Here is a 22,336-nt window from a genome sequence, read left to right on the forward strand (position 1 = left end):
TTTATTCTTGCCAACTTTTTTTTAAATATAAATTTATTTATTTCAATTGGAGGTTAATTACTTTATAATATTGTATTGGTTTTGCCATACATCAACATGAATCCACCACGGGTATACACATGTTCCCCATCCTGAACCCCCTTCCCTCCTCCCTCCCCGTACCATCCCTCTGGGTCATCCCAGTGTACAAGCCCCAAGCAACCAGTATCATGCATCGAACCTGGACTGGCGATTCATTTCATATATGAAACTATACATGCTTCAATGCCATTCTCCCAAATCATCCCCCCACCTCCCTCTCCCACAGAGTCCAAAAGACTGTTCTATACATCTGTGTCTCTTTTGCTGTCTCGTATACAGGGTTATCATTACCATCTTTCTAAATTCCATATATATGTGTTAGTATATGGTATTGGTGTTTTTCTTTCTGGCTTACTTCACTCTGTATAATAGGCTCCAATTTCATTCACCTCATTGGAACTGATTCAAATGTATTCCTTTTAATGGCTGAGTAATACTCCATTGTGTATATGTACCACTGCTTTCTTATCCATTCATCTGCTGATGGACATCTAGGTTGCTTCCATGTCCTGGCTATTATAAACAGTGCTGCGATGAACATTGGGGTACACGTGTCTCTTTCCCTTCTGGTTTCCTCAGTGTGTATGCCCAGCAGTGGGATTGCTGGGTCATAAGGCAGTTCTATTTCCAGTTTTTTAAGGAATCTCCACACTGTTCTCCATAGTGGCTGTACTAGTTTGCATTCCCACCAACAGTGTAAGAGGGTTCCCTTTTCTCCACACCCTCTCCAGCATTTACTGCTTGTAGACTTTTGGATCGCAGCCATTTTGACTGGCGTGAAATGATACCTCATTGTGGTTTTGATTTGCATTTCTCTGATAGAGTGATGTTGAGCATCTTTTCATGTGTTTGTTAGCCATCTGTATGTCTTCTTTAGAGAAATGCCCAACTTTTCTTAATCTCTTCTACTTCTGTTATGTACTTGCTGTTTTTGTCCTTAACTGTGCCTATCTTTGTGTGAAATGTTCCCTTGGTATCTCCAATTTTATTAAAGAGATCTCTAGTCTTTCCCATTCTACTGTTTTCCTCTGTTTCTTTGCATTGTTCACTTAAGGAGGCTTTCTTATCTATCTTTATCTATCCTTGCTATTGTCTGGAACTCTGCATTCAGTAGGCGACAGAGGCAGTGGTGAGGCCAGGATACCCTCTGCTCCCGGGCATCCTCCAACATTAGTTTCACCCTTCCCCAGACCCCCTTCCCACCCACTCCAGCAGGGCCTTTGCCTCCACCCTTGGGCACACACTGACCGATACGCGATGGAAAATGAAGGTTTACATGCTTAACAAGGACCAGTATGGGACAACCAGGGCACCAGGCATGTCATCCAGCTACATTAAGTGGCTGAAGGCCATGTCTCTGCTAGTTAGGGCCTGACATATCATAGTCTGCTGGAGAAGGGAATGGCAAAGCACTTCATTATTCTTGCCTTGAGAATCCAATGAACAGTAGGAAAAGGTAAAAATATGACACTGAAAGATGACCCCTCTCCCAAGTCAGTAGATGGTCAATATACTACTGGGGAAGAGCAGAGAAAGAGCTACAGAAAGAATGAAGAGGCTGACCGAAGTGGAAACACCCAGTTGTGGTTTCATCTGGTAGTGAAAGTAAAGTTTGAAGCTATAAAGAATAATATTGCATAGGAATCTGGAATGCTAGGCCCATAATTCAAGGTAAATTGGATGTGGTCAAATGAGACAGCAAGAGTAAACATTGACATTCTAGGAATCAGTGAACTCAAATGGACAGGAATGGGTGGATTTAACTCAGATGACCATTATATCTCCTACTGTGGGCAAGAATCCCTTGAAAGAATGGAGTAGACCTCATAGTCAACAAAAGAGTCTGAAATGCAGCACTTGGTTGCAATCTCAAAAACGACAGAATGATCTCAGTTTGTTTCCATGGCAAACTATTCAACATCACAGTAATACAAATCTATGTGCCAACTAATAATGCTGAAGAAGCTGAAGTTGAATAGTTCTATGAAGACCTACAAGACTTCCAAGAATTAACACCAAAAAATGATGTCCCTTTTCATCGCAAGGGACTGAAATGCAAAAGTAGGAAGTCGAGAGATACCTGGAGTAACAGACAAGTTCGGCCTTGGAGGACAAAATGAAGCAAGGCAAAGGCTAACAGTTGTGCCAAGAGAATGCACTGGTCATGGCAAACACTCTCTTCCAACAACACAGGAGATGACTCTACACATGGACATCACCAGATGGCCAGCACTGAAGTCACATTGATCATGTTCTTGGCAGCCAAAGATGTAGACGCTCTATACAGTCAGCAAAAACAAGATCTGTGGCTCAGATCATCAGCATCTTGTTGCAAAATTCAGACTTATTGAAAAAAGTAGGGAAAGCCACTAGGCCATTCAGGTATGACCTAAATCAAATACTTTATGATTATACAGTAGAGGTGATGAATAGATTCAAGGGACTCAATCTGGTAGACAGAGCGCCTGAAGAACTATGAACAGAGCTTCAGAACATTGTACAGGAGGTGGTGACCAAAACCATCCCCAAGAAAAAGAAATGCAAGAAGGCAACGTGGTTGTCAGAGGAGGCCTTACAAATAGCTGACATAGACTCACAATTCCCACAAATTTCTCTCTCAGAACTGCTTTTGCTGTGTCCCATAGGTGTCAGATCATCATGCTTTTTAGTTTATTTGTTTTCATTTGTTTCCAAGTATTTTTTATTTCTTATTTTTTCAGTGGCTATTCAGTAGCATATTATTTAACCTCCATGTCTTTATATTTTCTGAATTTTTTTTTCTTGTAGTTGATTTATAGAGTCATATCTTTGTGGCCAGAAAAGATGCATGATATTACTCTAATGTTCTTGAATTTAATGAGATATTTTATTCCCTAGCATGTGATCTATCCTGCTTAAGTGCTCAATGTACACTTGAAAGGAATGTTTTTGTTTGTTTGTTTTTTGCTGTTTTGGGACTGGATGCTCTATAGATCTACTAATATCTATTAAGTCCATTGGTCTAATGTGTTATTTAAGGTCTGTGTCTCCTTACTGATTTTCTGTCTGAGCTGTCCATTCGTGTAAATGGGATCTTAAAGTCCTCAACTATTTTTATGTTTCTGTCAATTACTCCCTTTATGTCTGTTGTTATTCACTTTATGTATTCAGGTGTTCCTATGTTGCATGCATATACACTGTTGTATCTTCGTCTTGGAATGATACCTTAATCATTATGTAATGTTCTTCTCAGAGCCTAGTTTTTAAGTGTTATCTAACTTCCTATGCTCCTCTTATAACAGTTCACATGCCACTGTTGAATATAAACATTTCTACATACTTTCATCTGTTCTCCCAGTCTTGACTTTGAGTACTTTCTTCTGTTGATTCTCCAAACTCTCTCTTAAGCATCATCTGCATTGTGAAGATTAATGTCAGGCATCATTAAATGGTTCTAACTATGCCATATATATGGGGCTTGCTCAGCAATAATCTGCCTGCAGTGCAGGAGGCCCAGGTTCAATTCCTGGGTTGGGAATATCCCCAGGTGAAGGAAATGGCAACCCATTCCAGTATTCTTGACTGGGAAATCTCACAGACTGAGGAGCCTGGCAGACTATAATCCATAGGGTAGCAGAAGAGTTGGACATGCATTGTTGACTAAACAACAACATCATATATATAACATATGCATAAACATATATATACACATATACACACATATATATTGACAGCCTAGCATGCTGCAATCCATGAGGGTTGCAAAGGGTTGGACATAACTGAGCAATTGAACAACAACAACATATTATACAAGATTACTGAAATACACAACCTAAGACACTATAGCATAATTGTTAGTACAACTGTTGTCACAATTAAAAGACTATAAGTTAATGAGGCATCTTTATAATTCCTGCGTCTAGGACAGGCCCTAAAATATAGCTAGTACATAACAAATCATTTGGGGAAAAAAAAAAACAACAACGTATGTGTGACTGTCATCCATTTTTTTACTCAGCAAACCAGCACATTTAAAACTATGACATATCATGTACTGCCTTAATGCCAACTCTGGGCCTAGCTTCATAAAGACATAGGACTCAAGAACTATTTGCTCTTAACTGGTGTGGAGTGGTCAAGTAAATATACTTAACAATTAAAAGCTAAAGTGTGTCCATTCTGAAGTAGTTGAGTCCGTTTAATGGCAAATAATAAATCTAAAAGATGGGAAAATATCTAGGTAATATTCTGCTTTAACTGCCACCACACCAGTATCTTTTTCCAGTCTTTCTTTTTTAGCTTTTAGGTTTCTGTTTTGTTTTATTCACCATATAAATACATTATATCTGTATGTTATTTCAACCTGCATTTGTTGATATGCCAATCTCTAGGCTACACTCTCTTGAATGAAATACATTTTTCCCTCTTTCTATTAGATTAATGATGGTATGTCCATTGTTTCAACATTTTACCACCTGAGAAATGACTCTTGAATATAGGCTGAGTGGTTTTAATTTCACCTTAGAAAGGGGCAAGAATAAAATGGTTTCAACGAATCCAAGTGTTTAGATTTATAGGCAAGCATCACTCTGGCAGGTGCTTCTGAATTATAAAAGAGAAATACAATTTTCTCTACTACAATAGCAACTGGTAAACAAAATCATAAATATTCTGCTATAGTTTGATTCACACATTGACTTGTCTATTACTATTACTATTGGCTTGGCTTGTAACTATTACTAGCAACACTTCTCATATTCAATATCACAGCATTAATTTTGCTGCAATTAAAATACCACATGGTCACTGAATAGCAGAACCAGGTAAATACGCCATATTATACTACTACACATACAATGAACTGAGGTCAAATGGAGAATTGGGTATCAACAAGAATAAGTTGGCAACAGAACTGCACTGAGATCCTAATTCAGCCTCACCAGCCAGAATGAGACTCGGAGGACCTTGGGAGAGAATTAGTAGTCCTTTCAATTTTTTTTTTCTTCTGGTATTTAGAAATTCTATTGCATCTTATCTCATGAGAGATCCTGGAAATAAACCTTATTTATTTATTTATTGAAAATTGTAGGTTCCTCTAAGATCAGGTTCTTGGAATGCAGAGCAGCTAGTTAACAGTGGATGGTGGGATTTCCAAGGAAGAAGAATCCAGAAATTCCACTCCAGAAAGTAAACAGAATATTCTATAGCCAAAGGTAAACTTAACTTGGTGGGAAAGTCAAGTGTGACTGAGAAAAGTTTACCAAAGTCAATGCTATTAAATGTCTCTCTCCCTTCAAAACAAAATCTGACACAATAATAGGGAAAAAAACAAACAAACAAACAAACATACAGAGTGAAGTAAGCCAGAAGGAAAAACATAAATACAGTATACTAACGCATATATATGGAATTTAGAAAGATGGTAACAATAACCCGGTGTACGAGACAGCAAAAGAGACACTGATGTATAGAACAGTCTTATGGACTCTGTGGGAGAGGGAGAGGGTGGGAAGATGTGGGAGAATGGCAATGAAACATGTAAAATATCATGTAGGAAACGAGTTGCCAGTCCAGGTTCGATGCACGATGCTGGATGCTTGGGGCTGGTGCACTGGGACGGCCCAGAGGGATGGTATGGGGAGGGAGGAGGGAGGAGGGTTCGGGATGGGGAACACATGTATACCTGTGGCGGATTCATTTTGATATTTGGCAAAACTAATACAATTATGTAAAGTTTAAAAATAAAATAAAATTGGAAGAATAAAAAAAAAAAAAAAGCTGATCTTCACAAAAATGGAAATGTAAAAAAAAAAAGTTGCCAAAGTTTGGCCTTTGTTACTGCATTAGCAGAAAGGTTAGAAATATTTAAATTATGCCTCTTTAATTAGGCAAACATACTCTTTGGTCTCTTACAGTTGCAATTCAATTGTTTTCTTGTATTTCACTTGAGCCAAGAAGAAATTTTCACATTGCCAGATTTGTCAAGGTATATCCATAAATGACAGGCTTCCCAACTTGGCTCTGTGGTAAAGAATAAGCCTGCCAAACAGGAGACACAGGTTGGATACCTGGGTCAGGACGATCCCCTGGAGGAAATGGCAACCCACTTCAGTATTCTTACCTGAGATATCCCATGGATAGAGGGGCCTAGTGGACTATAGTCCACGGGGTCACAAAAGAGTCAGACACAACTTAGTGACTAAACAACAACCCATAAATGGTAATAGTAGAAAATGAAAGCATTTATAAGAAACAAAACTAATAAATGATATTTTTGGTTCACGTCCACACAACAGCAAAATCAGACCTTTGTTAATGACTACAAATATAAGTAGTAAACTATACCATGCCTTTAATCCAATGTGGCTGTCCTGTATTTTCCAATCAGCAACAGTTTGACTACTTTACTCAAATTTCGACAAGAACATAGTTTCATCATATACATCCATGGGTATGTATCTTGTCCCCACATCTAAGCACCTCCACCAACCACCACCCAAGACCTGGGTTACCAAGCTTAGGCTTTCTAATCACTTTCTGTTTCCATGTGAACCAAAGTATTAATTTAGAAGTATGCCTTGTCCTAAGATTTTTTCCTCTTTTCTAGGTGCTTGAAGAATATTGTCCTGGGGCTTAACAGGCTGCTAAATGTGCACTTAACATCCTTCCTCTACTTAACATTTCCCAACATGTAGCATATGATTCCCAACCCTAGAACACCATCCTTCCAATTTCCTCCTAATTACAAACTTCCTGCCCAGCATGTTTCCATTAAGAAAGCTGGAAAGACTAAGGTTGAAAAAAACTTTAGAAATAGTTGATCCATAAGATAAGAAAGCTATTTTTACTAAAGAAACTTTAGGAAGATGTCAATAGAAGATTCAATGTTGAAGCTGAAAATAATCATAATATATCAATTCTAAAAAATTTTATATATGTTTTGACCCCTGAAGCCCCTTATTTCTGTAGACAACAGTAAAGGAGAAGAAAGAGAAAGTGAAATAGAAAGATCACCAATGTCTGAAAGAAAAATTTGAATTTTTTAAATCTAAATTCTATTCCTCCAAATTTAGAAAAGTAAGCATAGTCATGTCTATCCTGGAAGAGAAAGTGTGTAAATTTTCACTTTCCAAAAGAGACATTAGAGAAGGAAAAAAATTCACCTATTAAATAATTCTAGCCCTATAAATGCAGCACTGTAACTTCAATTGTTGAAGCAAATTCTAAGGAGTCTGTAAGGATGACCCCTCTATTAGTCATGCAGTGAATCATAGAAGGCTATGGTCATGGCCTCTGAAATGATGAGAGGCCATGTCACAAAAAAAGGCACCTGGTGAAAAACGTCACAGGATAAAACGGATATATCTCCACAATAAGAAAGCTCACACCTCTCTCCCTAACCAAGTTGGACAGTAGAGAAACGTACATGCACATTCTCAAGGAAGCATTTCCATCTTGACCACTTCTATAGCGGGCACTGCTAAGTGCCCCTCCAATGTGTCTGGTACAGACCGTACATTTTTTCTAGACTGGAAGCATTACTGCATACTCTTGGCTTTTCAATCCATTGACTTAAGTAAATCTGGGCCAGTTTTTCAGTTCTTATATGTTATCACCATGCCAAACTCTGAAACAAAAGGACTGTATACACCTAATGAGAGCATACCATGGACAAAGTTGTTTTTCCTCCCCCACTTTCTTCCTTATTGTTCTCTTATTATTTAAACTCTGGCAATAAGAGAATAGATCCTTGATATCTGAAAATGATATGTCCGTAGAAGTTTGCACATTCACAAAAAAAACCTCTCTTATAGAAAAAAAGAAAAAGACTGTTACTACTTCTTTGCCAACTGGCTGACTCCAGCACACTAGCCCCTTAGCATGCTGCATTCACTTCTGTTCCTGATCTTAGGTCTATTTTCTCATTTAATTTTCACAATGATCCCTTCCAATGAGGAAATTATTATCACTAGTATTTTTTAACTATTCCTAACTATTGCAAGTAGCAGAACTTAAGGATAGTTGGCAAATAGGCAATACAATTTTACATTTGTGAATGCTGAAGGTCCATTATACCAAGGAGAATATGAGGAGATGGTATTGGAATGCATTTCCATTCCAATCAGCAGCAGACTCTGGCCCCAGTACTGGCTGCCTACCTTCCTTGGCCCTCTGTGCTGTGGATGCTGGTGTGCTCTGGGCACAGTACACCTCTCGGGTCTGGATCCCACCTCCACAAATGGGTCCCGTCTCATGCCAGTGGAGGTACTGCTGCTCGAGGAGAGAGACTTGGCATTCTTTCCATTCAGAGGTCTTCCAGGAATACCTGTTTGGTGTGATTTGTTTAAAAGAAGAAGAAGAAGTAAGGAAAACACAGAATTACACAGGAAAATTATTGACATCAAATGTATGTAATCATCTCTCTTTCTAGTATCAAATCACCGCCTATGGATAAAGACATTTACCAGCTTTGAATACTAAACCTCTTTTATTTCCTTGAGAAAAAGTAGGCAGTCTATCATGCTAATAGCACAGGACCAGAAGATTGAATGAAGGAAAATATGGGTAAATAGTAGAGATGTCTCAGACTTAAAGTTCTAAGAGAATAAAGAATCAGAGAAAAGACCCTGGTAGTCCAGTGATTAATACTCTATGCTTCTAAAGCAACAGGTGTGGGTTTGATCCATAGCTGGGGAACTAAGATCCCACATGCCACGCAGCATGGCCAAAAAAATTAGAGGAAGGAGCTGGAAACTAAATGAGCTTAATTCTAGCAGGTGAACTCATCATGGGGTTTAATTCCACAAACTTTTAGATGACTTTGTGTGAAAGTTGAGCTTTCTTTTTTAATTAGTAGGACAGTGTATGAATGTTTGAGTATATTATTTTAAATGAACAGAGACTACCTCCAACTTGTCAACCTTATTGATACAGGTATTTCTATCAATTCGACCCCATTGGAATAAAGGTATATGTATTAAAAACGAGTTCACCATCAGTTCAGTTCAGTTCAGTCACTCAGTCGTGTTCAATTCTTTGTGACCCCATGGACTGCAGCACACCAGGCTTCCCTGTCCAACACCAGCTCCTGGAGCTTGCTCAAACTCATGTCCATCGAGTCAGTGATGTCATCCAATCATTTCATCCTCTGTCATCCCCTTCTCTTCCTGCCTTCAGTCTTTCCCAGCATCAGGGTCTTTTCCAGTGAATCAGTTCTTTGAATCAGGTGGCCAAAGTATTGGAGCTTCAGCTTCAGCATCAGTTCTTCTAATGAATATTCAGGACTGATTTCCATTAGGTTTGACTGCTTTGATGTCCTTGCTGTCCAAGGGACTCTCAAAAGTCTTCTCCAACACCACAGTTCAAAAGCATCAATTCTTTGATGCTCAGCTTCTATGTACCACTGTATTTAATTGGTGAGTTGTTTTTCTTTTTTTCACACATTTACAGACATGCCATTGTTATACTGACTTAGAATGTCTTCTTGGTTTACAACTGATTGAGATACACAGAGATAGACACATGCACACACAAAGAAGGGGGAAGGCATGATGAAGTTTCTGCACAACTTACAGAAAATAAAACAATGATAATAATACTACATTCATACCTAGAGAATGCAAAAGTAGGTTTCAGACAGAATCTACTTTTGTGGTTTATGAGAGCATTCCTAAAGCCCATAGCATTACGATAACCCAACAGAATTCACATAAATATCAGAAGATTCCTTAGTTACTGGAGTAACAAGCCAAATATAAGAACATTCTCATCTCTGCTGTCCCATTTCATATTTTAGGAAAAATTTCTTAGTTTGGGGATTGTTCAAAGAAAAAAAATAGTACTAAAAAATAAACACGCCTCACCAAGGCCCTGGCCTTATAAAAACTAGAGTAAAACTGAAATCAAGTAACAGACATCAAAATCAGGAAGCAAATCTCTGAAGTACCTAAGAGTGAGCAAAGCCCTAGACAAGGAGGGTTTTCATTCTAAAAAGCTTGAAAGCTGAGGCTCATCAGTCTTGTGAAAAGCCCTTTGTAGTAAAAGAATTTGGATAATCCTGTGGGGTTTGTAGTAACAGGATTCTGCTCCCTTTGCCTCACTACTTCATTTTCACAGGGTTTTCCAAGTGAAAATCAGTCAGAGAGCTGGACAAGAGTCTGCAGTGTCGAGCTAAGTCCTGCTTACACTAGGGGAATATAGACAATAACATGTTTCTAATTCCTGGGCATGAAAGATGGAGGAAAGTCTAAGTCTTCCCAGAGATGGTTCTTCTCCAGAGGTGATGATCCAAAGCTCTTTCTCCTCACTAGACAGAGGGGTCACCTAGACTCCATGGTCACTCAGGCAGAAGGTTTGTCTCTTGTGTCTCTGAGTCTCAGGGCACAGGTAAGTTCTCTTGTCTCTGGACTCTAAGGCAAGGCACAGTGTGGTAGGGGTGGGTTAATTGGACAGTTACCACATTCTCATTTCAAATCCTCTCCCCCCACTGATTGCCTAAAAGGGCTCTCTAGCTGTTAAGGAGGTCAGAGCAGTTCTACCCTAAGGCTCCTATAGCAAATAAGGTGGGGAAAAGGTGCAGTAAGGTGTGGACAACAAGCATGCTTTGGAATCAAACAGACATGGTTTGAATCTGAGCCTTTCCACTTACTAGTCATGTGACTTTGGCTCAGTTCTATTTTCCTAACTGTAAAATAAGGGTAATAACACTGAATGTGGATCAAAGCACATAACAAATGTTCAGTAAATGTTAATTCCCTTTTTTACATCCTTTTACACCTGTTTTTTGGTCTCCTGCTGACATAAAACACACACACACACACACACACACACCCAACATTGTACTTATGAGAACTTAATTGATTTTATCAGAAGTTAATATTAGGGATCCAGGAATGCCATAGTCTTACCTCCAAGAATCAAAATTCAGTAAAGAACATAAAAGAAACTTAGAGCATTTAGAATTATAGCAAGTCACAGCAATTTGTTCACTTGTTTGAAAGGAATGGACCATGCTGCATAAACTGCTTTTTCAATTAATTTATCATGACCCTATAAGAATTAGCAATGGAGGAATTTTGGGAGTCATTTTAGAGATAAATGAAAAGTTTAATGACTATGGTTTTCTATAAAGTAACAAAAACCCTGTTCGTAGCTCTTTAACCAAAAACACCCAAACTCCATTCACTGGCAAACAACAAATTCTTAAAAAAAAAAAAAAAGAAAAAAGAAGTAGACATTTATCATGATTGCTATTGCTTACCACCTCAGAGAAAACACCAACCTAGCAAGAGGCAAAGGAAAAAGCACATTAGTGAAGGACTTCTATATTCCTTTTTAACATGCCGGTCTTTTCATAGTCTTTGCCTTTTTATTTTTATTTTTTTTCAAATGCAGTATGTTCAGTCACAAATCACCTAGAAGCCAGGAAAACTGAACATTCTGAACTCATCCAACCTGGGAAATTGTCTCTAGGATCTGATAGAATAAGAAATCAAAGGAGTCTTCTCAGCTAAATGTTGCCTGTTATCTCCCTCAGAGGCTGTGACAGGAATAGCCCTCCAGCCTCTGGACAACTTGGCTTCCTGATTGCCAGGGACATTCTCTTTAATGTCCAAGTCCACATCAAAGACCAGGCCTTTCCACCCTCTCTCTCCCAACTCTGCTGCCTTTCAAGCCTTACTTTGTCCTTCTGCTTAAGAGAGAAATAGGAAGTGTCTCAAAGGCCAAGATCCTGCCTCTTGTCGATAAAGAACACTTTGAAATCAACTATACAAATGCCTCAAGTAAAGTAAACGGCCATGACATGAAACCAATTAGTCAATCCTCATAGCCCCTCATGGACGTAGCCCCTCATGAATGTAGCCCCTCATGAATGGATCCATTTGTCTTGTCACATGGCCTGACTGAACAGCAGAGACAAGGCATTCATTTATTAAGGCTTCTAGGATATCATGACATACACCTGAAGCAATAATAACAATCAAAGTCTTCTGCACGCTAAGTCTGTTACAGGCACCACGTTAACCAATCTAGGTGTATAACTTCATATAGTCTTCCCAACACGTCTGTAAAGAGACTTGTTGAGAATATCATCAGTTAGGTTCAGTTTAGTTAAGTCACTCAGCCATCGACTCTTTGCGACCCCATGGACTAAAGCACGCCGTTAGAATTTGAACACTGTGGTCACATAGGGTCAAATTCTAGCATTTTCAGGAGATAAGAACAAGTTAAAGAGAAAAATAAAATATAAACCCAATAAATGTATCTAACTGTAAAAATTCAAGTTCCCACAAAATGCTGAAATGACAATTTTCTGATGACTAATACCTTTTCAAGGCCCTGAAATCAAACTCACCATTTTGCTGCCTGGCTACCATGAGTATTAGGGAAACCTGACATCAATCTTTTATGTGAAAATGATTCCAATGACCTCACCATTAGTGAGACGTCACACTGTCAGCCACTTATATACTGAATACCCAAGGGAAATAACTTGTGTTAAGAATATTTCAATCAATGCTAAGGTATGTATGCGAGATGGATGGCAGAAAGGAATTAAAAGTAGGACTCTCTAGGAACAGAAATAAGCCTGCCCAATAGTAAGCAAATTACTTAATCAACCATGCATTTATTCCTTTTTTCTTTTAAGAAGTAATTCTTGAACTCTAGTTACATGTCAAGGATGGATTCAGACAATAGAAAAGAATAACAATGATCAAGACAAAGCCCCTGACCCTGAAGAGATGACCTTCTAGGGTGGTAGACAGACAGAAATGAACCAAAACAGAATTCGGCATCAGATAACATGTCCATCAGAGAGAGATGGATGAGGAGAGCTAGTTCAATGCTGTATCAGGAAAGCCTGCAGAATGCTGAATAAAATAAAGCAGTGGGCACAAGAAGAGGTGGACAAGAAGCATTCTAGAGGAGAGTATGCTCCAAGGTCCCAGGGAAGGCGAGTGCTTTGCGCTTTGTAGGAAAGCTCAGGAGCCAGTGTGGTTGGAACAAGCAGGTCAAGGTAGGAGGGAGAAAGAGGGAGAGGCAGGCAGGGGCCAGGCTACAGAGGGAGGACTATGAGTGTTATTCCAAATGTGCTAGGAAACCACTGTCAAGTTTTGAGGAGGGTGAAAGAGTCATCCTGGCCACTGACTGAAGGACATACTACAGGGCAGTGGAAAAAGGGAGATAAATTTAGAGGCATTTGTTACTCTAGGAAACATGCTGCTAAGGCTTCAGCTGGGGCACTCACAGTGAATACGAGAAGTGATCAGACTCTGGATATTCTGTGAAGGTGGAGACAGCCTTCTGATGATTAGATGTGGGTAGGAGAAGACTTCCCCAATGGCTCAGTGGGTAAAGAATCTGCCTTCAAAGCAGGAGACACAGGAGATGCAGGTTTGATTCCTGGGTCAGGAAGATCCCCTGGAGAAGGAAATGGCAACCTGCTCCAATATTCTTGCCTGAAAAATCCCAAGGACAGAGGAGTCTGGCAGGCTAGAGTCCATGGGATCGCAAAGAGTCGGACACGACTGAGCAACTAAGCACTAGTGGGAGAGAAAGAGAGGAGTGGGGAATAATTTCAGGAACCTGCCTTGTGGTCCAGTGGCTAAACATCTGTACTCCCAATGCAGGGGTTCCAGGTTCAACCCCTGTTCAGGGAACTGGCTTCCTCATGCCTCAACTAAGAGTTTGCATGCCATGACCAAAGATTCTGTATGCCACAAGTGAGACCAGGTGTAGCCATATAAAATAAATAAATAAAAAAGAATGATTCCAAATTACTTTGCCCCAAGTACTAGTAGCACAATTTCTTGGCACTGAATTCTTACCTGAAACAGCCCAGGAAACGGGACAAGAACTCAGATATCAGGTAAATGAATAAAACCTGAATTTCACTGCTATACTCTGCTTTTTGAAGCTGTCTCCCACACCTGGAACTCACTAGCCAATTTCTTCATATGTCCCCCATAATTTAAGTCTACTCTTAGGAAACGGTCAATAAATGTATTCACAGGATACTATTAAGTTACACATGTGTGCTTGCTCAGTCATGTCCAACTCTTTGCCACCCCATGGACTGTAGCCTTCCTGGCTCCTCTACTCATAGAATTTTCCAGGCAAGAATACTGGAGTGGGTTGCCATTTCCTACTCCAGGGAATCTTCCCGACCCAGGGATCGAACTCAGGTCTCTTGTGTCTCCTGAAATGACAGGCGAATTCTTTACCATCTGTGCCACCTGGGAAGCTCCATATATTAAGAGTTATTATTAAATATTTCATCATTCTGAAAAGGTATATGCAATTTACAAGAAGAAATCAAGATTAAACCAAAGAAAGAAATCTCTAGTGGTGGGCATACACATTTCCACAAAGAAATAGAGGAGACAATTTCTGGATTAGAAAAAGCTCCCCAAGGCCTGGAAATCTTATCCTCTGGGTAGCCAGCTTGTCTTCCTGAGAGTACTATTGTCTAACCCTAGGAAACCTGTCCTCAAACTATTCTCCAAATTTATGGGGGAAGGCTAGAAGGGGTAAGGAATGAATGCATTGCTCTGAAGCAAGGAATAGAGACATTCTAAATTAGCAAAGTCAAATTAGAAAAGTACGTACATTTGGTGACTATTTTAAAAAGACTTTCATCCTACTCAGGTGACATAAACTGATTTTAATAGCAGCAGTATGGCAAGACCACCAGAGTTTTACAGCAACCCTCGCCCTTTAGAATGCATGCTTTGTCACTTTCAGAAGGCTTAGAATTGCTTACAGAGTGTGGATTTCTTTCCTCCTTCTAAAGGCTTAGATCTAAAGCAAAGCAACATGGAATAGAATCTTCAGTGATCTAACAATGACAGATTGAAAGAATAATTGCATTAGTGAATGGTCGTGTTTTGACTAAGCACATATAGCTTTGCAAACACTCTTGGAATTGAAACCCTAGCACAATATATTCAAATTAAATGTGCGTATATTAAAAATCCGTGTACTGCAGCATGGCTAATTTATGATAATGTCTGTAGTCCTTTTAAAATTGTAAATGCATTTAGAAAAGAAGTTGTCATTTTTTGCTGAACAGACAACCAAAATAAAGAGAACTGATCGAGCTTTATGTGTTTTACGCTCTAGTAATTTTTTATTGAATAGAGTGGGACTATTGATTATGGTAAGCTACTCTCAAGTGCAAAGCTCTTTGCTCTTCGGCAGATGACTTTGCCAGTCAAACTCCATGTATGCATTATTAATAGATTTCTATCACTACGCACAGCACTTAGCAATACGTTAACTTTCTTACACTAACAGGGGAGCAAATCTTCCATCCAGGAGAACTGAAAGTGGAACAACAGGGACTCATGAAAAAATACGCACCAATAAAAGATGGACTCAATAAAAAGGCATCAGTCTCCTTCTGCTGAAACAATTTACAGATTCTTTGAAACTGCTATTTCTTTCCCAAACAGATTCTCTTGAGGTTCCAGGTCATGACTCCTTTACTCCTCAAGTGCTGTAAAAAAGCTGCTTAATTAAAACAATTTTAAAAAGCTTCCTTAAAGAACTCATTAATTCATTTAACCACCATTTATTGGTGGAAAAGGGGACAACGGAGGATGAGATGGCTGGATAGCATCACCGACTTGATGGACATTAGTTTGAGTGAACTCCGGGAGTTGGTGATGGACAGGGAGGCCTGGCGTGCTGCGATTCATGGGGTCACAAGGAGTTGGACACGGCTGAGCGACTGCACCGAACTGAACTGACTGAGCTTCTAGTATGTGCAAGGTATTACTATGGTAGACAATCAATGGGAAAAGATCAGTAGATGTGGTAGGCAATGTTTGTGCCCTTCTTTTCCAGAAGTCAGACTTTTACAAATGAAGAATCCACCGGCAATATGGGAGACCCAGGTTCAATCCCTGGGCCAGGAAGATCCTCTGGAGAAAAAATGGCAGCCCGCTCCAGTATTCTTGCCTGGGAAATCCCATGGACAGAGCAGCCTGGTGGGCTACAGCCTAAGGGGTCACAAAGAGTCAGACAAGACTGACTGACACTAACTAATTGTGGTCTCATTTCTCACCCTTCTTGAACCTACTCTTATAACTAATGATGACAGAAACTTCTTTTCTGGAAATCCAGACACACTTAGCAAAAGCAAGGCAGCCACTGGGGACCACTTTACAAGTTCTGTGTGTTCATTCCTTCCCTGGGGAGATGTCCATATTGAATATTCTTTATGAAGCCAATTTCAGATGCCTGTTATACAAACTGACTTGAATTATTCACACATGTCATATTAAGTATCAGCATGGAATAAAGCACCCTGTGCATAAAATTGTTCTGGAACTGCCCTACATTTGATGATCTATCCATTGTCTGCTGAGCATTTACTCTAAGCCAGGCACTTTTATAGATGCTACCCACTCTGAAGTAGAGGCAGAAAAAAAAAAAACTAACAAAAAATCCATATGTTTGGGATGAGTTAAGGGAACATTACCAACTATTAAACACTCTTAAAGAACATAGTTATAAGCTTTGAAGACATGCTAGTTTTTAATGAGAATATTATACAAGATTCTTAAAATCAGTGAACTAAGACAGACTGAAATTTCCTGAGTCTTCCACCAATCAGCACAGTGAAGGCTAAGCAGGTGTTGAACAAACATCTCTTCAAGACACAACATCCCTCTTCTAACACTCACTTCATTCCAATGGGCAAAGGAAGCCAAACACTAAGCCAACTTTTATCCACCATCCCTTCTCTTGGCACCATTACTTGGCTTTAACAGTCATCTTAAAAAAAAAAAAAAAAAGGTCATCAATTGATCCCCAGAGTTTTCTCAAGGAAAAATAACTTTATCTATAAAACTTAAAATCAGGTTAAATACCTTAAAGAGAAAATAGGAAGGAACAGCCTGGCCACAGCAGGTTGTTTTAAAAGCACATCAAAGTGGGTAGAAGACCCACATAGACCTCTCAGAGTCTGCACAGACAGACCTTTTACGAAGAATCTCTAGTTTACCCAAAACAGAGATAAATTAACACATACTAGAGGTAAGGAGAGACAGTTTATGAGGCCCCATATTTTTCAGTGTCAGACCAGAGTGTTGAAGCAATGTTTAGGAAATTGTTTTTTCTGGGCAGTAATTCACACACTCTATGTAAAATATCAGCAATACAGTGTCTGCCTAGAGACCTTCTTAAAAGTTTTACTCTATAGTGGTCACTGTTACCTTTTAACAGCACTGTCTTATACTTATATTAAATTTTAAATGTTGAATTAACATTTAAGAAATACAACAGTCATTTCAGTGTGAAAGCTGTTGTCTCCTGGGGAGATTGTGGAAGTTGCTGGTAGGTCATCCAAGGTGTCAGTTCCAAGAAAGATGCTGACATTTTTCAGTATTCTTGTCTGTTACAGTGTGTTCAGCCAGAACAGGCTCTATGCTTAAAGTACAGAGGGTCTGGAGTCATAGCTGTTGTAGCATCAGGTCAGGTCCCAGTTGTCTGTGTCCTCTGCCTTTTCTTATGCTATCCAGTAACCAGAGGTTCAAAATTGGGAAAGGAGGATGTCAAGGCTGTGTATTGTCACCCTGCTTATTTAACTTATACGCAGAGTACATCATGCAAAACGCTGGACTGGAAGAAGCACAAGCTGGAATCAAGATTGCCGGGAGAAATATCAATAACCTCAGATATGCAAATGGCATCACCCTTATGGAAGAAAGTGAAGAGGAGCTAAAGAGCCTCTTGATGAAAGTGAAAGAGAAAAGTGAAAAAGCTAGCTTAAAACTCATCATTCAAAAAATGAAGGTCATGGCCTCTGTTCCCATCACTTCATGGCAAACAGATGGGAAAATAGCATCCTTTTGAAAACAAACTTAAGGCTATATGTGTGTGTACATGAGTGTGTGTGTTAGTTGTTCAGTCGTGTACGACTCTGTGAAAGTAGCCTTAAGCACTTTCTCTCACAAAGATCTTAAAGCTATACTGCTAACTCCCTTATACAGTTGACTCTTGAACAACTATAAGAGGTTAGGGGTGATGATGTTCCACATAGTCAGAAAATTTGGTCTGTTAGTCTACCCTTTGTATCCAAGGTTCTTTATCCATGAAATCAACCACCCTCAGATTGTGTAGTGCTGTATTATTTACTATTGAAAAAAGTCTGTGTCTTGGAGGACCTGCACATTTCAAACCCCGGTTATTCAAGTAGCAACTGTAGTTCTAAAGTTCGATACAGGATCCTCGGGGCTGGTACACTGGGATGACCCAGAGGGATGGTACAGGGAGGGATGTGGGAGGGGGGCTCAGGATGGGGAACACATGTACGCCCATGGTGGATTCATGTTGATGTGTGGCAGAACCAATACAATATTGTAAAGTAATTAGCCTCCAATTAAAATAAATAAATTTAAATTAAAAAAAAAAATAAATTTTCCCAAATTAGCTTAACACAGGCTGGCCTCAGCCTTTCAGGTTAACTTATGCTCGATGCTTCAAGGAATCTCCAAAGTGTTCAGGGTCAGGGAGCTCTTCTAGCAGGGGCTCTTCTTGGTCACAATTGCTTTCATGCCTTAGGGACTGGCACTCACAGTGTTCAAGTGAAAATGTTGATTAGTGGAGTCTAGCTAGTGAAAAGAGTAGCCCCTGAACTATACAACTAAAAACCATTGTGAACAGTATTATTATTGGAGGAAGTAGGAAGTAAACACATCTCTAGCTCATCTCTTCTTAGAATACATATTCTTCCTCTCATTAACTGAAACGCTAATTTCCTCACTTCCTTCAAGTCCTCCTCCAAACCCCAGTCCCTGATCCTGCTTGTTCAAAGGAAGTTTCTCTAATGACACTCTTTAATTCTATAACCTGAGCTGACCCCCATTACAGCATTCCAGAAGTCTCTATCTTTGCCCTGTTCTAATGATTCATTTTTTCTATATTTCATACACAAAATATATAGTTTATTTTATTTATTACATTTATTTAGTATATCTTCACTAAAATTTAGGTCCCATAAGAGGAAGGGAATTTTGTCCAATCTATTTTCTGAGATATCCCAAACATTTAGTGTAGTGCTTGGCATATGGCAAGAGTTTAAGAGTATATTTATTGAACAAAGGAAAACATCTCCTACAGCAAAGCTGGTAGAAGGGTAAAACCAAGTGACATTCCAAGAGAGGACATTTTCCTACTAAGGAGAAGGGTGGTGAATTAAATTTCTTGATACATATGAAGTGCTCATGAATTCTGGGAAAGGAGAAATGGATATTTTTGATCCCTAAGAGATTTTTGTTTCTATTTCCCTTGTTCACAATGAATTTTAATCACCGGTGTCAAACTAGAAACAAAAGTTAACACACAGTCTTTATGCCTTCCTGAGGCAGAGGCCACAGCTCAGGTCTCAGACAAATAAGAATGTCAGCCAATGTTAATTTTGTTGTTGTTATTTAAGTGTGCTCCTCCCCACCACCAACTAGAATCATTAGTAAACACATCATTCTCCCTAGAGAACACTGGTTGGTATTCGGTGAATTTTCTAAGACTCCTATCTCCTACAAATTCACTATTTGAGAAAGTTTTTAGAAAATGTCATACTCAGTAACATTTCTATACAGCAGATCTAGAGGCCCAGGTTAACCTCCAATGAACTTTTTGTCAGGACCTGTTTTCTGATGTGAAGGTTCAATTAAATGAAGCTCAAAGTAGAAATTAATCTTGGATAAATCTTATATGCAGAGTATATCATGTGAAATGCATGGCTGGATGAAGCACAGCTGGAATCAAGATTGCCGGGAGAAATATCAATAATCTCAGATATGAAGATGACACCACCCTTAGGGCAGAAAGTGAAGAACTAAAAAGCCTCTTGGTGAGAGTGAAAGAGGAGAGTGAAAAAGTTGGCTTAAAACTCAACATACAGAAAACTAAGATCATGGTATCTGGTCCCATCACTTCATGGCAAATAGATGGGGAAACAATGGAAACAGTGACAGACTTTGTTTTCTTGGGCTCCAAAATCACTGTAGATGGTGACTGCAGCCACAAAATTAAAAGACGCTTGCTACTTGGAAGAAAAGCTATCATTAATCTAGACAACATATTAAAAAGCAGAGACATTACTTTGCAAACAAAGATCCAACTGAGTGACTGAACTGAACTGAACTGGACATCTTGAAGTATTACCATTCCATGGTATTATGTTGGGAAAAACAACACGTATGAATGCACATATATGTGTATCTATACCCTCATCTGGGTGTATGTCTTCACTAACATGAGAGTCAGTGTGAGGTATTGAAAAGATCACTGACCTTGAAGCCAAATGGACTTCAACTTGAATCAAAAGAGACAATACCAATTTACATCACTTTTTACAATTAAACATGTCCCATTTAGATGATAAACGTCATATTATTCTAAATAATCTTTATAATATCTCTCATAAATTTATTGACCTAAAGCATATACTCAATAAAAGGCAGTCATGCTTAACAAAGTTGATACAACCCAACTTCTTCAACATCTTCAGGGAGGTACCACTCTTACAAGAGAATTGTATAGTTATTGACAAAAAAAAAAGAGGAAAATGGAGGATATTTATAACTCAAAAAACTGTTGAAAATATCAGGAGAAAGTCATCAGCCATTCCTTGAAAAGGATGAAGGAAAAAAGGACACACGTGAAGTTATCATTTAACTCAGATTCTATTCCTGGCAGCATAACATTGAGAATATTCCTAAACTAGACCTCCATAGGGAAAAAAATAATCTTCAAATCACTCAGAAGAATAACTTTCTATTCTATTAAGTTATTATAGAATAGATAATATACCAAAGAATGTTCAAAGTACCACACAATTACACTCATCTCACACAGAAGCAAAGTAATGCTCAAAATTCTCCAAGTCAAGGCTTCAACAGTACATGAACCAAGAACTATCAGATGTTCAGGCTGGAGTTAGAAAAGGCAGAGGAACCAGAGATCAAATTGCCAACATCTGTTGAATCATAGGAAAAGCAAGAGAGTTCCAGAAAAACATCTACTTCTGCTTCATTGACTATGCCAAAGCCTTTGACTGTGTGGATCACAACAAACTGGAAAATTCTTATAGAGATGGGAATACTGACCACCTCACCTGCCTACTGAGAAATCTATATGCAGGTCAAGAAGCAACAGTCAGAACCAGACATGGAACAATGAACTGGTTTCAAATTGGAAAATGGACTGGTTTCAAATTGGGAAAAATACATCAAGGCTGTATATTGTCACCCTGCTTATTTAAGTATATCATGCAAAATGCTGGACTGGATGATGCAAAAACTGGAATCAAGATTGCCAGGAGAAATATCAATAACCTCAGATATGGGCTTCCCTGGTGGCTCAGAGGGTAAAGTGTCTGCCTGCAACGTGGGAGACCTGGGTTTGATCCCTGGGTTGGGAAGATACCCTGGAGAAGGAAATGGCAACCCATTCCAGTATTCTTGCCTGGAGAATCCCATGGACAGAGGAGTCTGGTGGGCTACCGTCCACGGGGTCACAAAGATTCAGACACGACTGAGCGACTTCACTTTCATGTTCACTTTCAGATATGAATATGACACCACCTTTATGGCAGAAAGTGAAGAGAAACTGAAGAGCCTCTTGATAAAGTGAAAAAGAAGAATGAAAAAGCTGGCTGAAAATTCAACATTAAAAAAAAGTAAGATCATAGCATCCGGTCCAATCACTTCATGGCAAATAGATAGGGAAACAATGGAAATAGTGACAGACTTTGTTTTCTTGGGCTCCAAAATCACTGCAGATGGTGACTGCAGCCACGAAATTAAAAGACACTTACTCCTTGGAAGGAAAGTTATGACTAACCTAGATAGCATATTCAAAAGCAGAGACATTACTTTGCCAACAAAGGTCCATCTAATGAAAGGTATTGTTTTCCCAGTAGTCATTTATAGATATGAGAGCTGGACTATAAAGCTGAGTGTTGAAGAATTGATGGTTTTGAACTATGGTATTGGTGAAGACTGTTGAGAGTCTCTTGGACTTCAAGGAGATCAAACCAGTCAAACCTAAAGGAAATCAGTCCTGAATATTCATTGGAAGGACTGATGCTGAAGTTGAAGCTCCAATATTTCGGCCACCTGATGCAAAGAACTGACTCATTGGAAAAGACCCTGATGCTGGAAAAGATTAAAGGCAGGAGGAGAAGGGGACAACAGAGAATGAGATGGTTGGATGACATGAGTCTGAGCAAGCTCTGGGAGCTGGTGATGGACAGGGAAGGTTG

General features: G+C 39.2%; 1 protein-coding gene across 1 annotated transcript in view; it reads right to left on the reverse strand.

Moving 5' to 3' along the window:
- Nucleotides 1-22,336, reverse strand: part of THSD7B (thrombospondin type 1 domain containing 7B) — a 929,494-nt gene that overhangs the window by 662,233 nt on the left and 244,925 nt on the right. The window contains exon 4 of the mRNA XM_061439032.1: nucleotides 8,220-8,386. Within this exon, the coding sequence (XP_061295016.1) occupies nucleotides 8,220-8,386 (167 nt within the window). The remainder of the gene's footprint in view (nucleotides 1-8,219; nucleotides 8,387-22,336) is intronic.

Source organism: Bos javanicus, chromosome 2, assembly GCF_032452875.1.
Source record: "Bos javanicus breed banteng chromosome 2, ARS-OSU_banteng_1.0, whole genome shotgun sequence".
NCBI classification, from domain to species: domain Eukaryota; kingdom Metazoa; phylum Chordata; class Mammalia; order Artiodactyla; family Bovidae; genus Bos; species Bos javanicus.